The 15,959-nt window shown below is 37.0% G+C and overlaps 1 protein-coding gene and 1 non-coding gene across 3 annotated transcripts; both read right to left on the bottom strand.

The window, feature by feature from the left end:
* Nucleotides 1-6,396: 6,396 nt before the first annotated feature.
* Nucleotides 6,397-14,258, bottom strand: snapc2 (small nuclear RNA activating complex, polypeptide 2). 2 transcript variants are annotated; one of them, XM_030162088.1, is made up of 7 exons: nucleotides 13,847-14,258; nucleotides 11,950-12,123; nucleotides 11,147-11,285; nucleotides 8,632-8,867; nucleotides 8,295-8,559; nucleotides 7,901-7,989; nucleotides 6,397-7,000 (listed from the first exon to the last, which is right to left on the bottom strand). In XM_030162088.1, the coding sequence occupies exons 1-7, from the start codon at nucleotides 14,057-14,059 to the stop codon at nucleotides 6,653-6,655; spliced, it is 1,464 nt and encodes a 487-aa protein (XP_030017948.1). In that variant the 5' UTR covers nucleotides 14,060-14,258; the 3' UTR covers nucleotides 6,397-6,652. The 2 variants fall into 2 exon arrangements, with proteins under 2 accessions (XP_030017948.1, XP_030017947.1); XM_030162087.1 differs by having other exon boundaries at nucleotides 8,295-8,867.
* A 376-nt stretch (nucleotides 14,259-14,634) lies between these two features.
* trnal-aag (transfer RNA leucine (anticodon AAG)) lies at nucleotides 14,635-14,716 on the bottom strand. Its single transcript has one exon. It is a non-coding gene; the product is annotated as a tRNA-Leu (tRNA).
* Between the last annotated feature and the right edge of the window lie 1,243 nt (nucleotides 14,717-15,959).

Below are 15,959 nucleotides of genomic sequence, written 5' to 3'. Positions count from 1 at the left end.
TGATTAAACTAAGAATGAGTCAGAATAACTGAAATAAGGCCGGCTCATGTGGTAGAACAGGCACCAGGATTATGTCATACATCACCTGACTGATGATGACGACCAAGTGGGTCTGTTTGAGGTGTGTTTTAGCAACTCTGTCACACAAAAGATAAATGTTGTAAAGCTTTTAGAGGAACACTTGTACCTGAACACTCCCTAATGACTGTGCCCATCCCATCGGACTATGCCTACTGCACTAAAACCAGGCCTAAAAGATAAAAAGATGGAAACCCAATGGAAAGCTGCTGCCCCGCCCACTCATGCTCAATGTCTTTTCTTGGTCTGGAAAAAAAAATCCTTTATTGTCTTCACTTCTCTGACATGAAATTTGACAAGATATGGGGCCTCTTTATGACTTACTTCCACAACTGAAAAAACTCTCTGACTTCTTCTGCAAACTCTTAACTAATGCTTTTTTTTTTCTTTTTTTTTTTCTTTTTTTTTGGGTGGTTGGAAGTTTAATGTATGTTTTCTGTATTGAAAAACTTTGTCTTTAATTGAACATGTATTGTATCTCTTCTTTCAAGCCAGAAAATCAATACGAATATTTGATTTATTATCATTATCATTCTTATTCTTATTCTTATTCTTATTCTTATTCTTATTCTTATTCTTATTCTTATCATTCTTCTTCTTCTTCTTCTTCTTCTTATTATTATTATTATTATTGGTATGACCAGAATGATCAACACAGATTGGATTGAGTCTATTTTTTTTTTTTTTTTTTTTGGTCTTTGTGTTTTTTGTTTTGTTTTGTTTTGTTTGTAACTTGCGTACATTTCTTATTTTTTTCTTTTGGTGTTCTGTTTGCCCATTTAATACATGTGTGTTTATGTGGATGTATTTGTGGGGATGCCACCTGGATCGGGGGAGGGGGGGATGGGCAAGTTCACAAATTTTGGAAAAAATGCCTTAATGATGTCAATGTTGTTATGGAAAAATGACAAATATAGTTGTTGAAAAAATATATATATTTGATTTTAAAAGATAATAATAATAATAACAATAATAATACATTTTATCTATAGGCACCTCTCAGGACACTCAAGGTCACCATACAGAGTTGTTAAAATAAAATAAAACAAAAGTACACACATACATAAAAGACAAAAAGAGCAAGCTCATCACCTGTTACTAAAATATATTATATCAATTATATGTTAACTCATATGTTTAAATACATCATACCATATTAAAGACTGGTCGCGATATGTTTACAATTTAATGAATGAAGCTGGATGTATAATGTGATTGAAACATGTTTATTTACTGGTAACACTGGTACTTGCAGAGAAACCTTTAACTGCTATATATTCAGTGCTAATTTGCTGCTAATTTACTAAAGCACAGAGGATTCTTTAACCCATAAAGACCCAAACCTCAACTAGCGACCAAAACCATCTATTGATCTAAACTGTTTAATACCTGTTGATCCATTAATCCTATCGATCCATGTAAATGATTGGTGTAAAATACAGTTTGTCATCTATTCAAGGTCATCAGATATGACCCATTTGGACGTTCAGAGGCTCTGTAGTTATCGTGGAAACACCAACATTTTCTGCAACATTTATTCACCAGTAAAAAACATGGAGTTTAATAAGTGACAGTGGATGGAAACGCTTTTTTTTTTTAATTTTTATTTTTTACTGAAAAAATCACTTTCTCTTGAGTTTTGTCTGTTTCTAATATAATTACCCTCAACTTTGATGTGAGCTTTAATGAACATCTACATGATCAGTGAATTAAATGTAGGAAAATATTGGATTTACACTGAAAACCCACAAAATACAGAGCATAATATCATAATAAATGTTTAGAAATCACTTAAGAAAGGGTAAATATAGGAGAAGAAATATATATTTTGGAAGTGCCGCAGAAGTAGTAGTGGGTCTTTATGGGTTAAATGCCTAAATATACCAGAAATAAAAATATCTGTGAAGATGACTCAGATTTCTCCAAAACAGTAAAATGACATGTATTACACAATGAGGACATGTTAATCACCCAGTGATGCTGTAAAGCTGTAAGAGGAGCAGTTATCTTAAATTACCCCAACACTCCCTACTACAACCTGTCAGACTTGATAAAGTTGGCTGCAAATATATGAAGAATGAGCTGATCATTGGTGTAACTACAGAACATGAAACCATATTTATGTCCCTGAGTGCATTATTCAGATTTGAACTCATGCACTGTTAGTATATTTAAATGGTAATACTTGGATGTTGAAGACAAAGGTTTCAGTATACAGCGCAACATTACAGTTTTACTGAAGTACAAAGGCTTCAGACCTCTTCAAAGGGCAGCATGATGGAAGTAAAAAAAAAAAAACATCGAAAAGTTTCTGTTTCCTGGGAAAACGTGTTTTCCCGGGAAACAGGAACTTTCAAATTTTTTTTTTTTTTTTTACACACAGCAGGCAGCCAGAAACTTAAATCTAAGGGTCATCTTCAGCTTTTGATGCATTCACCATGAATAGAATAGAATAGAATAGAATAGAATAGAATAGAATAGAATAGAATAGAAAACAATCTAATAGAATAGAATAGAAAACATCTAATAGAATAGAATAGAATAGAAAACAATCTTCTATTCTATTCTATTCTATTGTTTTCTATTCTGTTCTATTCTACTCTATTCTATAGAATAGAATAGAATAGAATAGAATAGAACAGATAACATGTTTTCCTGGGAAAGAGAAACCTAAGGATCATCTTCAGATTTTGATGCATTCACCATTAATAAAATAAAACAAAATAAAATAAAGTAAAATTAAATAAAATGAAATAAAATAAAATAGAGTAGAATAGAATAGATTACAATAGAGAACAATACAATACAATACAATACAATAGATAACATGTTTTCCTGGGAAACAGAAACCTAAGGATCATCTTCAGCTTTTGATGCATTCACTATTGATAGAATAGAATAGAATAGAATAGAATAGAATAGAATAGAATAGAATAGATAATGTGTTTTCCCGGGAAACAGAAACCTAAGGACCATCTTCAGATTTTGATGCATTCACCATTAATAAAACAGAATAGAATAGAATAGAATAGAATAGAATAGAATAGAATAGAATAGAATAGTCTTTATTGTCATTGCAAAATACCTTTGTACTGTGCAAGGATATTTGTTTTTTCATTCTGTAAGGTGGTCAAGTAATGCAAGTGTAAAAAAAAAAAAAAGTCAAGTAAAAAACAGCTGTAAAAACTTTTTTTTTTTTTTTTTACGTAACTGTCATAGAAAACGACACATGCACACAAAGTCCAGTGTCCAATATTCAGACTGTACAGTGATGACTATAATGTTCAGTTGTTTGAGTAAAATGGGTGGGTGAAGACATTTTATTGACCCAGTGATTGAAAAGATAAATGTTCAACTGTCAGAAAAACAGCACATGAACACTCCCTGCTGACTGTGGACGTCACATCAGGGTCATGATTGCATTCAACACAACTGAGTGTCATAGCAACGGGTTTTATCTCAGGTACAAAAGTACATCGTCATCTTTAACCATTTTGTATCTAAGTAAATACAAAATGACTCATTATAACCTACGGTATTGTTTTCATATTGTCCTTAACCAGCAGAGCAGACCACTGTGGTACTAAGCATTATTCAGTAAATACAGGGGGATAATAGAACACAGTGGTTCTGGAATTCTTCTGCTTGTGACTTAAAAGATAAATGTGTCCTTTTTTGAAACCACGTTTAAGAAATTTCAACATGAATGCTTATAATATCTACTTTTGACCCAAAACAGTGTTAAATAAATGCGCTTCATCTTAGTAGTGGATAACTCTTTAGGTCCTCCTCAAGCATTTTTGTACATTTTTCTCTTTTTGTTTTGGTGATCACTTTGGTTGTGTTGCAGCTTTTGGCATGAAATATAGCAAGTTCTTTTAAGCTATATTTTTGATATCTTTTACTCTTACATTGTTTTATACTCCCATGATGCATTTTGCACCCTCTGGTTACCTTCAAGGAAAAAATTTACATGCACAAAAAAAAACCTATTATAAAATCATGATACAGCAATTTTTTTTTATTTTTTGCTTTTTTTTTCATAAATCTCTTAAACAACTTCAGTCCTGCTCAAATCTACCAAACATCCAACAATTTTGAGGATTTTTACCTGTAAATCACAGGTGTCAAACATGCGGCCCGGGGGCCAAATCCGGCCCGCCAAAGGGTCCAATCCGGCCCCTGGGATGAATTTGTGAAATGCAGAAATTACACTGAAGAAATTAACAGCCAAGGATGTTAGAATCACTTTAGGTCAATTCAGTCTGAAGTGGGTCAGACCAGTAAAACACTATCATAATAACCTATAAATAATGAAAACTACAAATTTTTCTCGTTGTAGTGTAAAAAAAAAGGAGAATTACACAAAAATGTTTACATTTAAAAACTAGCCTTTTACAAAAAATATGAAAAACCTGAAAATTCTTAAGAAAAATAAGTGCAGTTTTAACAGTATTATGCCTTAGTTTAACATTTATACATGTGCATCACAACTTACAGATCACAGTGGATCTACAAATACACAAAACATTGAGTAAGAGGCAGAACATTGTTAAAATTCCACATACTTCATATTTGTTCATGTTATGTTCAAGTACGGGTCATAGATGTAAACATTTTCATTATGGAATTTGACTTTTTTTCACTCAAAAACATTAAAAAAAAAAAAAAAAAAAAAAAAAACTTTGAAGTTGACATTATTTATAAATTCTTATACTATTATTTATATTATTTTACTGATCCGGCCCACTTTATATCATATTAGGCTGTATGTGGCCCCTGAACTAAAATGAGTTTGACACCCCGGCTTTAAATGCTAGTTTTATTTGAACTCTGAATGATTTATACAGTCATGGAAAAAAATTTAGACCACCCTTTCTTTCTTTAATTTTTTGTTCATTTTAATGCCTGGCACAACTAAAGGTACATTTGTTTGGATAAATATAATGATAACAACAAAAATAGCTGTTAAGAGTTTAATTTCAGAGTTGATATCTATCCATTTTCCATGGTTTTCTTGATAATAACCAAAATCACTTCAGTTCTTAAGTCAATAGCTATGTACAGAAGAGGATTAGGGCCTCTGGGAAAAAAAAAAGAAAAAATTAAGGTTTGATTTATTTTTTTATTATTATTCTGACAAAGAAGTCAGAATTCCGAGAAAAAAGTTGGAATTCTGACTTTAATCTCAGAATTCTGACTTTTTTCCTCAGAATTCTGATTGTTTTAAATATTGTTTTTAGAATTGTTTCGAGATTAAAGTCAAAATTCTGAGGAAAAAAAAAGTCTGAATTCTGACTTTTTTCTCAGAATTCTGACTTTTCTCACAATTTTGACTTCAATCTCAGAATTCTGACTTTTAAATATTTTTTAAAATTATTGTTCTGAGATTAAAGTCAGAATTCTGAGAAAAAAAAAAGTCTGAATTTTTTCCTCAGAATAATAATTTAAAAAATATATTGGACCTTAATTTTTTTTTTTTTTCCAGTGGCCCTAGTCCTCTTCCGTAGCTATGGCTTTTAGGCATTCCATGTTTTCTTTTCTGTCCGTTTTAGTCACATGATACACACAGGAGTTAGTACTGGATTGCATAATCATTGTTTTTGATGACTTTTGATGGTCTAAGGTTTTTTTCCTGCAACTGTATACACAATATAAGTGAGATCTCATAGTCCAAATCAGTCACATGGCTGGGGGAGGGAATATGGCATAGAGATAAGGAGGGGAGGGGGCTGAAATTTGGGTCAGTGCACCTTTGAAGGGAACAGGTCTTTATTAAATCGATATCTTTGAATGCATTATTTTAGTGGAAGATGCAAGTTCACCATTTTGTTTCCCCTAAATATCAACATTTTTTCAACAATATTTTTCCGTTGTTGAAAACCTGACGTCTGAAGTAAGTAATTTTGATAATTTACATTTTTTTTTAAAGGTAAAAAAAATCTACAGTGAAAAACAGAAAAAGAAAATCGCAGTGGACACAAACAAGTCATTAATGTTTCATTCTTTTAATAGTGGATGGTTAATGTTGATATAAAACCTGCTCTTGCTGTACTGTGGGGCACCATTTTCTTCCATTACTGGCTACAAAATTCCAGCTTTTTAGCAACAGTAAAGGTAAACACAAATATAAATATACTAGAGCTGCAACTGATTAATCGATTAGGTGCTTGAAGTGAACGAAAAATTCACGATTCGATTAATCGACTCGAATTGATTGAAGGGAAATATTCTATTGCAGTTTTCCTGAATTGAAGCTTCTTTGTGCGTCACAATAAGCGTCCGTATGAAACACAACAGTGGAACCAATGTTTAACAGCAGAGAAATGAAGGAAACAAAGCTTTGATTCAGGAGAACTGTGGTTGAATGATTTTTTTTTTGGATCACTTTGAGTCGATTAATCGGTTGCAGCTCTAAAATATACACAGAAAAGAAAACACTTTGACTTAACTGAATCTGCTGTTTCACCTCGTAACATCAGCAGCTATGTAACACCTTTAACTTCAAATAAAATACACTTTAAACATTCAGAATCTATCGTCAATCGGTCAAAATGTAACCAAATTCACTGGTTTACTGGGCACTTGACTTCCTCTTCAGCAGCTCTAGCGGCACCATAAAAGGGTTGAGAGGGGGGCACAGTCCCATCATGTCTTCATCCTCACATTGGCTGTTTGTATTTGTGTTCCCTGATGACTGGCTGTCGGTTTCCTGTGGCTGAGGTGCCTTTGGGCCAGTGTCTTTAGTGCACCAGCTGCGGTCATCCTGCTGTGGGTTGGCCTCAGAGGCTCTGGTACTTTGGTCATGGGGTCCATCCTGAGACCCCGCTGTGTGACACTCACTTTCACCAGCTCCTTTTAAGCCTTTAAACAGTTCTTTGATCATCTTAGAATCAGCAGGAACTGACAAAGCCTGATACACCTGAAACATACAAGGAAGAGGTAGCGTCAAACAGCTTCTTCTCACTAGGACTTATTTAAAGAGACGGAAAAAAGAAACAGTACGACCTGGTTGTCCTGATATTTTCAAAAGTACTTCAACTTCAAACTTCACAAAGATGGGGAAAAAAAAAACTCCAAATACCTAATTATTCCACTTCAGCAAATTTTTACGATTGAGCTGTACTTCACTTGAGGACTTTTTTTTTTATTTTACTTTATATATTTTAACCCATAAAGACCCAAACATCCACCTTAAACCAAAAGCATCATCTGATCTAAACTGTTTAAAACCCGTTGATCTAGTAATCCTATCAATACATGTAAATAACTGGTGTAAAATACAGTTTGTCATCTTTTCATGGTCAACAGATATGACTCATTTGGATGTTCAAAGGCTCCGTAGTTACCATGGAAACACTGTCATCTTCTACAACACTGATTCACCAGTAAAACCTATGGAGTTGGATCAATGACAGTGGATGGAGACACTTGCTTTATGTTCAGTTATTGATAGATTTGCTGAAAAAGTCAATTTGTCTTCAGTTTTCTCTGTTGTGATATAATAATCTTTACAATCTAAACCATGGGTGTCAACTCATTTCAGTTCAGGGGCCAAATTCAGCCAAATTTGGTCTGAAGTGGTACAGACCAGTTAAAAAAATAACACAATTATATATAAATAATGTCGACTCCAAACTTTCCTTACATAATGAAAATGTTTACATCTACAAATTGTCGTTTAAAACAATGTGAATAACATGGACCACTTAAAATTTGTTAAGAAAAATAAGTGCATTTTTAACAATATTATGCTTCAGTTTATCATTTACACATGTACATTACAACTTACAGATCACAGTGGAAGTGGTGTGCACTGTACCTGGATCAGATGTTTCTGCAGGTTTTTGCAGTCCAGCAGAGGGAGCTCCTCTGGCAGAGACATCAGCAGGTCCAACACTATAGCACTCTCTGAAGGATATGAGACAGTACAAGAAAACAAAAAATGAATGGGCATCAGCGCTCAAAACCACCTTTCTGGTGTCATTACTCAGATTAGGGTTGAAGATAGACCTGTGGAGTTTAATTAATGAAGAATTTAAAACAGTTTATGTATAACACAGGGAAATGTTTTAAAATGCATAATTCCATTTAAAAAAGCAAAATATCAGAAAGGTTAAATAGAGACAAAAATTCATTTGGGAACTGCCACAAACATAGCACTGGGTCATTATGGGTTAAATGACTGACATTAGAGTAGCGAAGGTTTCACTCACCCATAGGAGTTAGCTTACACCCCTGATCGGGGTTATTGATAACACTGAGGAACTGATAGATCTTCTCAAAGTTCACTATGGACTTCACTCCCAGTGACACAGGGTGGTACTTGGTGGTGTACTTGCCAGTTGGTCCAAATTTGGGTGTTGTGTGGGCGGGGACTGAGGAGGAAGCAGCACCAAGGGGGAGACTGAGGCTGCTATCAGAGGTGGAAGGGACAGGTGTGGCAGCAGCAGAGCACACTATGGTGGTCTTGTGCTGTGGAGTGGTCTGAGGCTGTGGAGCGGTCTGAGGCTGTGGAGCGGTCTGAGGCTGTGGAGCGGTCTGGGGCTGTGTGGTGGTCTGGGTGTGTCCATGTGTGGATGCAGACACACTTGCAGATGTTTGGCAGGAGGTGATGCTGGCAAGGGGAGGGTTTCCTACTGCTTCAGGTGACTGCTGCTTTGGTGGAGGGGCTGTGGTGGTGGAGGCCACTTTAGATGGTACTAGGAGTCTTTTGGCTGGGTGCAATGTTGGTGCTGGGGGTTTGAGTATGGGGAGGGGATGGACTGCACTGATGCCAGGAGGCTCACCTAACAGGAAGACATGACAGTGTTAAGGTCTGTGCATACCAAGTCCCTGTATTTGTACATGTTATTTTTGTCATCCAATGAAATTTGTTACATATGCCGCGTTTCCACTACATGGTATCAGCTCGACTTGACTCAGCCTTTCTGTATTTCCATTACAAAAAAGGGCCTGGAATCTGGTCCCCAGTGCTAGTTTTTTGGTATCACCTCCGCCGAGGTTCCAGGACTGGGGACCAGATACTAAAACGTGACGTGTAAACACTGCAGACCACTGATTGGTCAGAGAGCCGTCTCTGTGACCCACCGTTTTACAAAAAAACAGATGCTGAAGTTTACAGTAAATATAGCGGTAGGTTAATACACATAATAACAGCCTGCAAAACTACACCACGGTTTGTCGAGGAGGTTCAGACGTAAAAATTCAGCATGAGCTTGACGAGACAGCACGAAACGAGTGAGTTTATCAGCAACTCTCTGAGCAGACGACATGGAAGTAACGTGCCGCATTGCTATGACACCCAGGTACTGTAAAGTCTGTAGTATCCTGTAATGGAAATGGTCGCCAGAAATAGCACCTGGTACCTGAGTCGAGTCGAGCTGAGCCGAGTTGGTTCCATGTAGTGGAAACGCGGCAATAGACATACACAAAGTCCTATATTAGATAAGATTAGATTATATTAGATTACATTTTATCGGGGAGATTTTAGCAGGGAAATTCAACGGTCAAGGCAGCAACAGAATAAAATGCAAGAAAAAAATGTGCATGCATAAAGATCATGCAAAAGACTAACAATATAAAATATGAATAATAGTAATTAGTAATAAAAAAATCTAATGACTATATTCATATTTACAACAGAGTGGAATTGCAATATGTCAGACAACACAGATGAGACACAAACAGGACAGGGTTCAACAGGCGACCCAAATGTTTGGAAACAAACTTTGGTACAACATTGTACTTAATCTGTGATGAATGGGTCCAATTGAATTATTTCCTTTGCTTCGTTATGTCATAGTTGACTAGGCCTGAGGTTTAACTTGAATGTAATTCATTCTGTCCAGAGAAAATGACCAGAGAACATGGGAATAGGCATGCTGTGGTTGAACTGCACTGTGCAGGTCAACGCCAATGTGAAATTTACCGTTCTCTCAACCGAAGGGTATCACGCAGTTTTATCTCAAAAGTCATCAGGAAGTACCAGGAGACTGGATCTACAGATGACAGGCCAAAGTCAGGCAGACCACGCTCCGTTCGCACCAGACGGCTGATTCAAAATGTCCGCCTCCGAATTCGTTGGAATCCAACTCGATCAGGGAGAAAGATGGCTCGTGACATGAACGTGAGCAGATCCACCATGCAACGTGTCTTAGCAGTCGACCTGGGTCTCAAAGCTGTCCATCAGTCGCAAGTCCAGATGCTTTCAGCCGCTGATAAAGCCATTAGGGTCACTAAGTGCAAAAGGTTACGTGGACGTTTCATGGAGGACGATGTGAAGAAGATGATTTTTTCAGATGAGAAAATGTTCACAGTGGAGCCAAAACTGAACCGCCAAAATAGCCATGTGTATGCTACAAGCCGTGCAGATGCAGATGCTGCAAGTTTGAAAGTCAGAAGAGCTGAATTTCCTGCAAAAATCATGGTTTGGGGGGCTATCTGCAGTTCTGGTGCGTTGCAACTGAAATTCATTGATCCAGGGACCAAGGTAAACAAGGAGTACTACATAAATGAAGTTCTAGAGTCGGTCTTGCTTCCTGAAGCCCGCAGACTGTATCCAGATGGTGATTGGATCTTTCAGCAAGATGGAGTGCCAGCCCACACCGCAAACGTCACTCAGACCTGGTTGAGAGAGCACTGTCCTCAGTTCATCACCAAACAAGAATGGCCTGCTAGGAGCCCGGATTTAAATCCATTGGACTACAGCATCTGGGGACTGTTAGAGGCAAGGGTCAACTCTCATCCTCATCACTCGCTGGCCAGTTTGAAGCAGGCGATTAAGCATGAATGGAAACGTATTCCCAAGGACACCATTGAAAAAACTGTCGCTGAGTGGAGGTCACGTTTGCGCTGCTGCATCCAACACAAAGGGGACCACTTTGAAAAGTGAATATGCCGTGTAGTACTGAGGGGCAAGCAATCGTATCATAGTTATCGATTTTTCAAAATATAATACCATTACTAAAATATATGTGTTTTTGTTTGTTTCCAAACATTTGGGTCGCCCTGATGAAATTTAACAAATATTTGCAGTTCAACAGCTACAACAGGAAGTGGGTCATACCTTGGTTTGGTGTGTGATGCATCGGTCTGAAGGGGACTATACGGCCGAGAGGGCTGTTTTGGTCTACGAGTGGTTTGTCCATCTGAGGTGGGTCACTGTTCCTCAGAGTGCAAGGTTCGGTGGATGACACAATCAGCATCTGGTGAACAAAAGATGAGGAAGATGGAGAGACAGGAAAAGGTTGAGCTCCAGGGTTGGTACTAAGAGTGTCACAGTACGTATACTTGTCCCCTTCCATAACAGCGCTTGGATTTCAGTTTAGTACACTGTATGGGCATATATAGGCAAATGACAAATACATCTTTTTCTGAGTGGGACACTCTGTATGAAATCACTGCAGTTTGGCAGAAATGTGGTATTTCAATCGACCACTTTGATGTTTGTCAGCAGTGATGAGGTTTTTTGTGGGGTTGAGATTGAAAATAAATACTGCTATTCACTTATAAGCAAGTTCAGTTTGAACCTTATTCCATCTCATAGATAGATAGATAGATTAAAATTAAGACAAAACAGTTGAAATGTTTCACTTTATGTGTAATTAAAGTAAAATATATGAAAGTTTTATACTTAAATTGTAAGAAAAAAAAAAAAATCAATGTCACTTTCTGAGATTCATCCAAATAATGATATCATTCCAGTCTTTGACTCCTGCTTTGATCATGAATATGTCATATCCATCAGAGCATCAAACAGAAGACAAGTGCCCTGGGGGTGCTCTTATCAGGTGCCCAAACTACACAGGGGAAGTCATGACAAATAAAAATATTATAATCTTAAAATCAAATAAAACTGGCTTTTGGTACCTGAGAAAAAGCAGTGTTTATGGGTTCGTCCAGTGCTCCACCCACAACTGAAGCCATGTGCGTCCACTTCTCAATGGGCTTTGAGACCTTATTATCATCCCTTCTCTTCTTCTCGAATTCCCTACACACAGACGTGATGAGTTTGTCCTTCAATGTATCGATCACAGATTCAATCTGAAGGAGAGAAAAAGACAGTATCAGCATTGAGAAACACAATTACTCACATATTGTGACTTTACTTAAAGTATCTGTACTTTAGTATTAAAGTATTTAAAGGTTTAAGTATTACTTGAGCATTTTTTTACCTTCTTATTTTACTCCCCAGCCTACTTTTAAAACAAGTATATATTGTTTTCTATATTTTGTGAACTCTTTGGTTTCAAATGCATTTGAGGAGAATTTCCCATTATTTATGTTTGCATCATTGCACATCTTCACAATATCAAGAATGATTTTAACATAAATGGATGGAACAATTACACACAGAAAAGATGATCCACTGGTGAATCAATCCAGTAACTTCACACACAAAATAACAGTAATGTGGAAAGAAGGTGAAAAGTAAATTATATATAGGATACAATATAGAGTATATCCTCTTGAGACCCAGCAGTGCATTTTTGTCCTCAGTAGGGAACAAAAGTTTCAGTTTTACTTAAAAATGCTGTCCATTGCAAAGGACATTCCATTAAAAATAAATAAATACATAAAAATAATTTTAAAAATGTATCTGGAAAAACTGTTGCATTATGCAGTTTCAAATCAAGACAACTGTTTAATATAAAAAAGCTCAAACTTTCACTTTCCTGGTTCTCAGGAGGATATAACAGCAGCAGAACAATGTCAACATCGATTCTGTAAGTGAGTCCTTTGGTTTTGTGGAATGAATCAAAGGTTCAGATGAAATTCAACTGAAAACTAACATGGGTCATTTAGCCCCATCCATGGAAGGTTGGGGTAGTAATACAAAAAATACTATTTCATAAAATCTATGGGTAAATTAAACTTTTAAATAGCATGATGTCAATGTTTTTTGAGGAATACGTGGAATATGAAACAATAACAACTTTTTATTACAAAGATATTGCAAGGAAACAACCTCCTGGGGTTATTTTTGATCCAAGTACTGGTACTGTGGATATTTAAGTGTAGTTAACATCAAATACTTGATGCAACACAGCTACAACAGCTTTGTGCTAGAGTACCCCCTTATTTGAAAAACTAGGTTAGCCTCAGTTTAAGCTAGTTTACAAATCATGTAGAGCACAAGGTTCAGAATCACACAACTGAAGACAAAAACGTTTCAGTTATGAAACATAGAACTAAATAACAGATGGTAACATTAAGAGCTTTACTAAGAAGTAACGTTAGCCAAAACGATATGTAATTTAAGGTATGATTTTACGCAAGAATACAGCATAAATTAACGTTAGCTAACATGAAATGACAACCACAAATCCAGGTTTCGTTGCCTGGTTTCCAGTTATTTCTACTAATTGCAGCGATCCATCAGCTCCCTCTGTCTTTGGCTTTAGGTCGCCGCTTAAACAATAGCTCCGAGTGCTTTTTAAATCTATTTGTGCAATCAATGACACAACAGCTCTTCCCCATTTTTTAGATTGTTCTAAAGTTTTCGCAGTATTCAAGCCAAAGCCGCTACTCATCTCCCTCTTTCTGCCACTCAGTGGGCGGAACCGCGGTGACGTCACGTGCATACCCTCTATTGAAAACAGAGGGTTTCAGTGACGCTAAACTGACAAGCAATCGGACACTCCCTCCTTAAAAACACAAAAAATGAACGGCTCTTTACAAAGACTCGGTTCCCAACGTTCATTTCAAAGAGCCGTTCAAAAGATTCGATTCGTTCGTGAACGTCACATCACTGGCCCATATTTACCTCCGTAGTAGAACGTGTAGGTACGTATTGTTTCAGGGCAGCGTAGTCTAAGTCGCTTTGACCTCCGTCTGTCCGGGCCAGAGCTTTCAGACCATTCAGGAGGCTCCTTTGTTCCCCTCGTCGCCAGCTACTGATCTGTTTATGACACTGTTCTTCTTCTTGTGTTTGTATGTTTGCATACCGTTTAGTGCGTTTGCGCGGAGGAGGTTTCATGTCGACTCACGCGCACTTAAACAAACCGGCCCAACCTAACAACAACAAACCGACCTGAAACACCTATCAAATATGGTGAGCTCGAAAAGTTCAATTTATAAGGTAGCACTCGATAATTATAAACCCTGCCACTGTATTAAACGGAACGTAGAATCCGTGTCTTTTCTAATAACAAACCTCACGCGACTGTCCAAAAGCGAAGTCTAAACCTCACATCCGGTGGTTGGCAGGATTTTCAGAATAAAAGCATCGACTGAAATTCTAATATTTACTGCCCCAGACAGAAATTGAATTAACCAATAGGCATATAGGCATTTGAATCATATAAGTATTAAATAAAGTTATTATTCTTGACAGGCCGTGCTATATCCTCACTCACTTGTTGCGTATTTTATATTGAAAACATAAATACTTCCGGGTTACTCCAGGGTTCCGCCAAAGCTTTGGTAAATTACGAAGATGCCTGGTTTTTACAAAGGGAATCTCATGTTACACGCGACACGCTGGTTAGCGATGTTTGCAGCGTTGATATCAAATCAATTACGAATCAAGTAAGACAAAAAAAAAACACATTCTGGCAGCGGTGGGATTCGAACCCACGCCCCCGAAGAGACTGGAGCCTTAATCCAGCGCCTTAGACCGCTCGGCCACGCTACCGATGAAATTCATTGTAAACACATTAGATAAATAAACAAATGTGATTTTCAGCACTTCCGTATTATCTTTAACTAATAGAAATGTCCTGCTTTGGTTTTAGAATAAATATTTTATTTTCCTGTCTGGCTATTCAATTTTCTTGCAAAATTTGCTCTTTCCAATACCCTGCATTCCTATTTTTTGTGAAGTTCGACAGGGGGCAGTGTTCTCATATTTAGGGGGATGTGTTTGTTATCTGTGTTAAAGCTATACCATATGATGTGGCATTTTTACACTTTTCTTTTGCCATCTTAAAATGCTCCTAATAAGCATGTGTCAAACTAAAATGTAAAAGAAATCCACCAGGTATTGAAACTCAAAAATGTTTAATTCTCATATATTGCTCATATTTCTGATAAAATTCTGACCAATCATTTTATTCGGTCCGAATGAAATAATTGGCCGAACCTGGCTGAGTCTCCTGTCAATCATCCATTACGGCCGTACAGCATCCAATCCATTATCGCCGTCTCCGCATCTGATATGGGTCCCTCTGAATCTGACACTTCACTGGTGCTGCTTCTCCTGTCACTGACCACAGTCTAACTGTCGAAGATGTGTATGGATAGAACTGAAATATACATGTGGAAGGAAAAAACAGATTTATGAACAGAAACAACAACTAAGGAGAACAAACAGGTGTCCAATGAATGAAGGATGGAGATAAAAGTCCAGGAGTCTGATGTACTGGACTGAACAGGTCTGCATAAAGCTCAGCTTTTATGACCGTGGGACTCATACAGGTACATGTACTTGGTGTCACACAATGTAGGATTATGTAGGATGATAAATGTATGGACTATGAAACCTCAAATGTCCACCGAAAATTCGCAGAGGCCGCGCATTCATAGTGCGTGTGCCCGTCGCCTGGGCACCTCATCTCCCACAATGCACGTCATGACAAAATTCCGAAGATGCCCGAGTTACCTCACGGTTCGGTTTGTAAACACATGGTTTGTTTATGGTGGATGGCACTTCGAAATTGTTCACCGTAATGCAAGAGATTCAGGTGAGTAATGCATAAGTAATAGAACAGAATACAATACAATATAATACAATACAATACAATTTCTTTATTGTCATTGCACAGTGTAGTACAAAGAACTCTGGTGTTAAAAAATATAAGAACAAAATTTTAGCAGGATCTATTCTATTTCTAGATCCTCTAGAACTTCTATTTATTTGTTCTTAATTTGCCTTTCGG

This window comes from Sphaeramia orbicularis, chromosome 18 (genome assembly GCF_902148855.1).
Source record: "Sphaeramia orbicularis chromosome 18, fSphaOr1.1, whole genome shotgun sequence".
NCBI classification, from domain to species: Eukaryota; Metazoa; Chordata; class Actinopteri; order Kurtiformes; family Apogonidae; genus Sphaeramia; species Sphaeramia orbicularis.
This window is presented reverse-complemented; position numbering and strand designations above follow the sequence as displayed.

Coding starts and splice junctions, on each gene's coding strand:
- snapc2 (XM_030162087.1), bottom strand. CDS start 14,059: ATGAAACCTCCTCCGCGCAAACGCACTAAACGGTATGCAAACATACAA. Junction 11,286..11,949: donor TAAACACTGCTTTTTCTCAG/GTACCAAAAGCC, acceptor TTTGTTCACCAG/ATGCTGATTGTGTCATCCAC. Junction 7,990..8,294: donor GTGTAAGCTAACTCCTATGG/GTGAGTGAAACC, acceptor CATATCCTTCAG/AGAGTGCTATAGTGTTGGAC.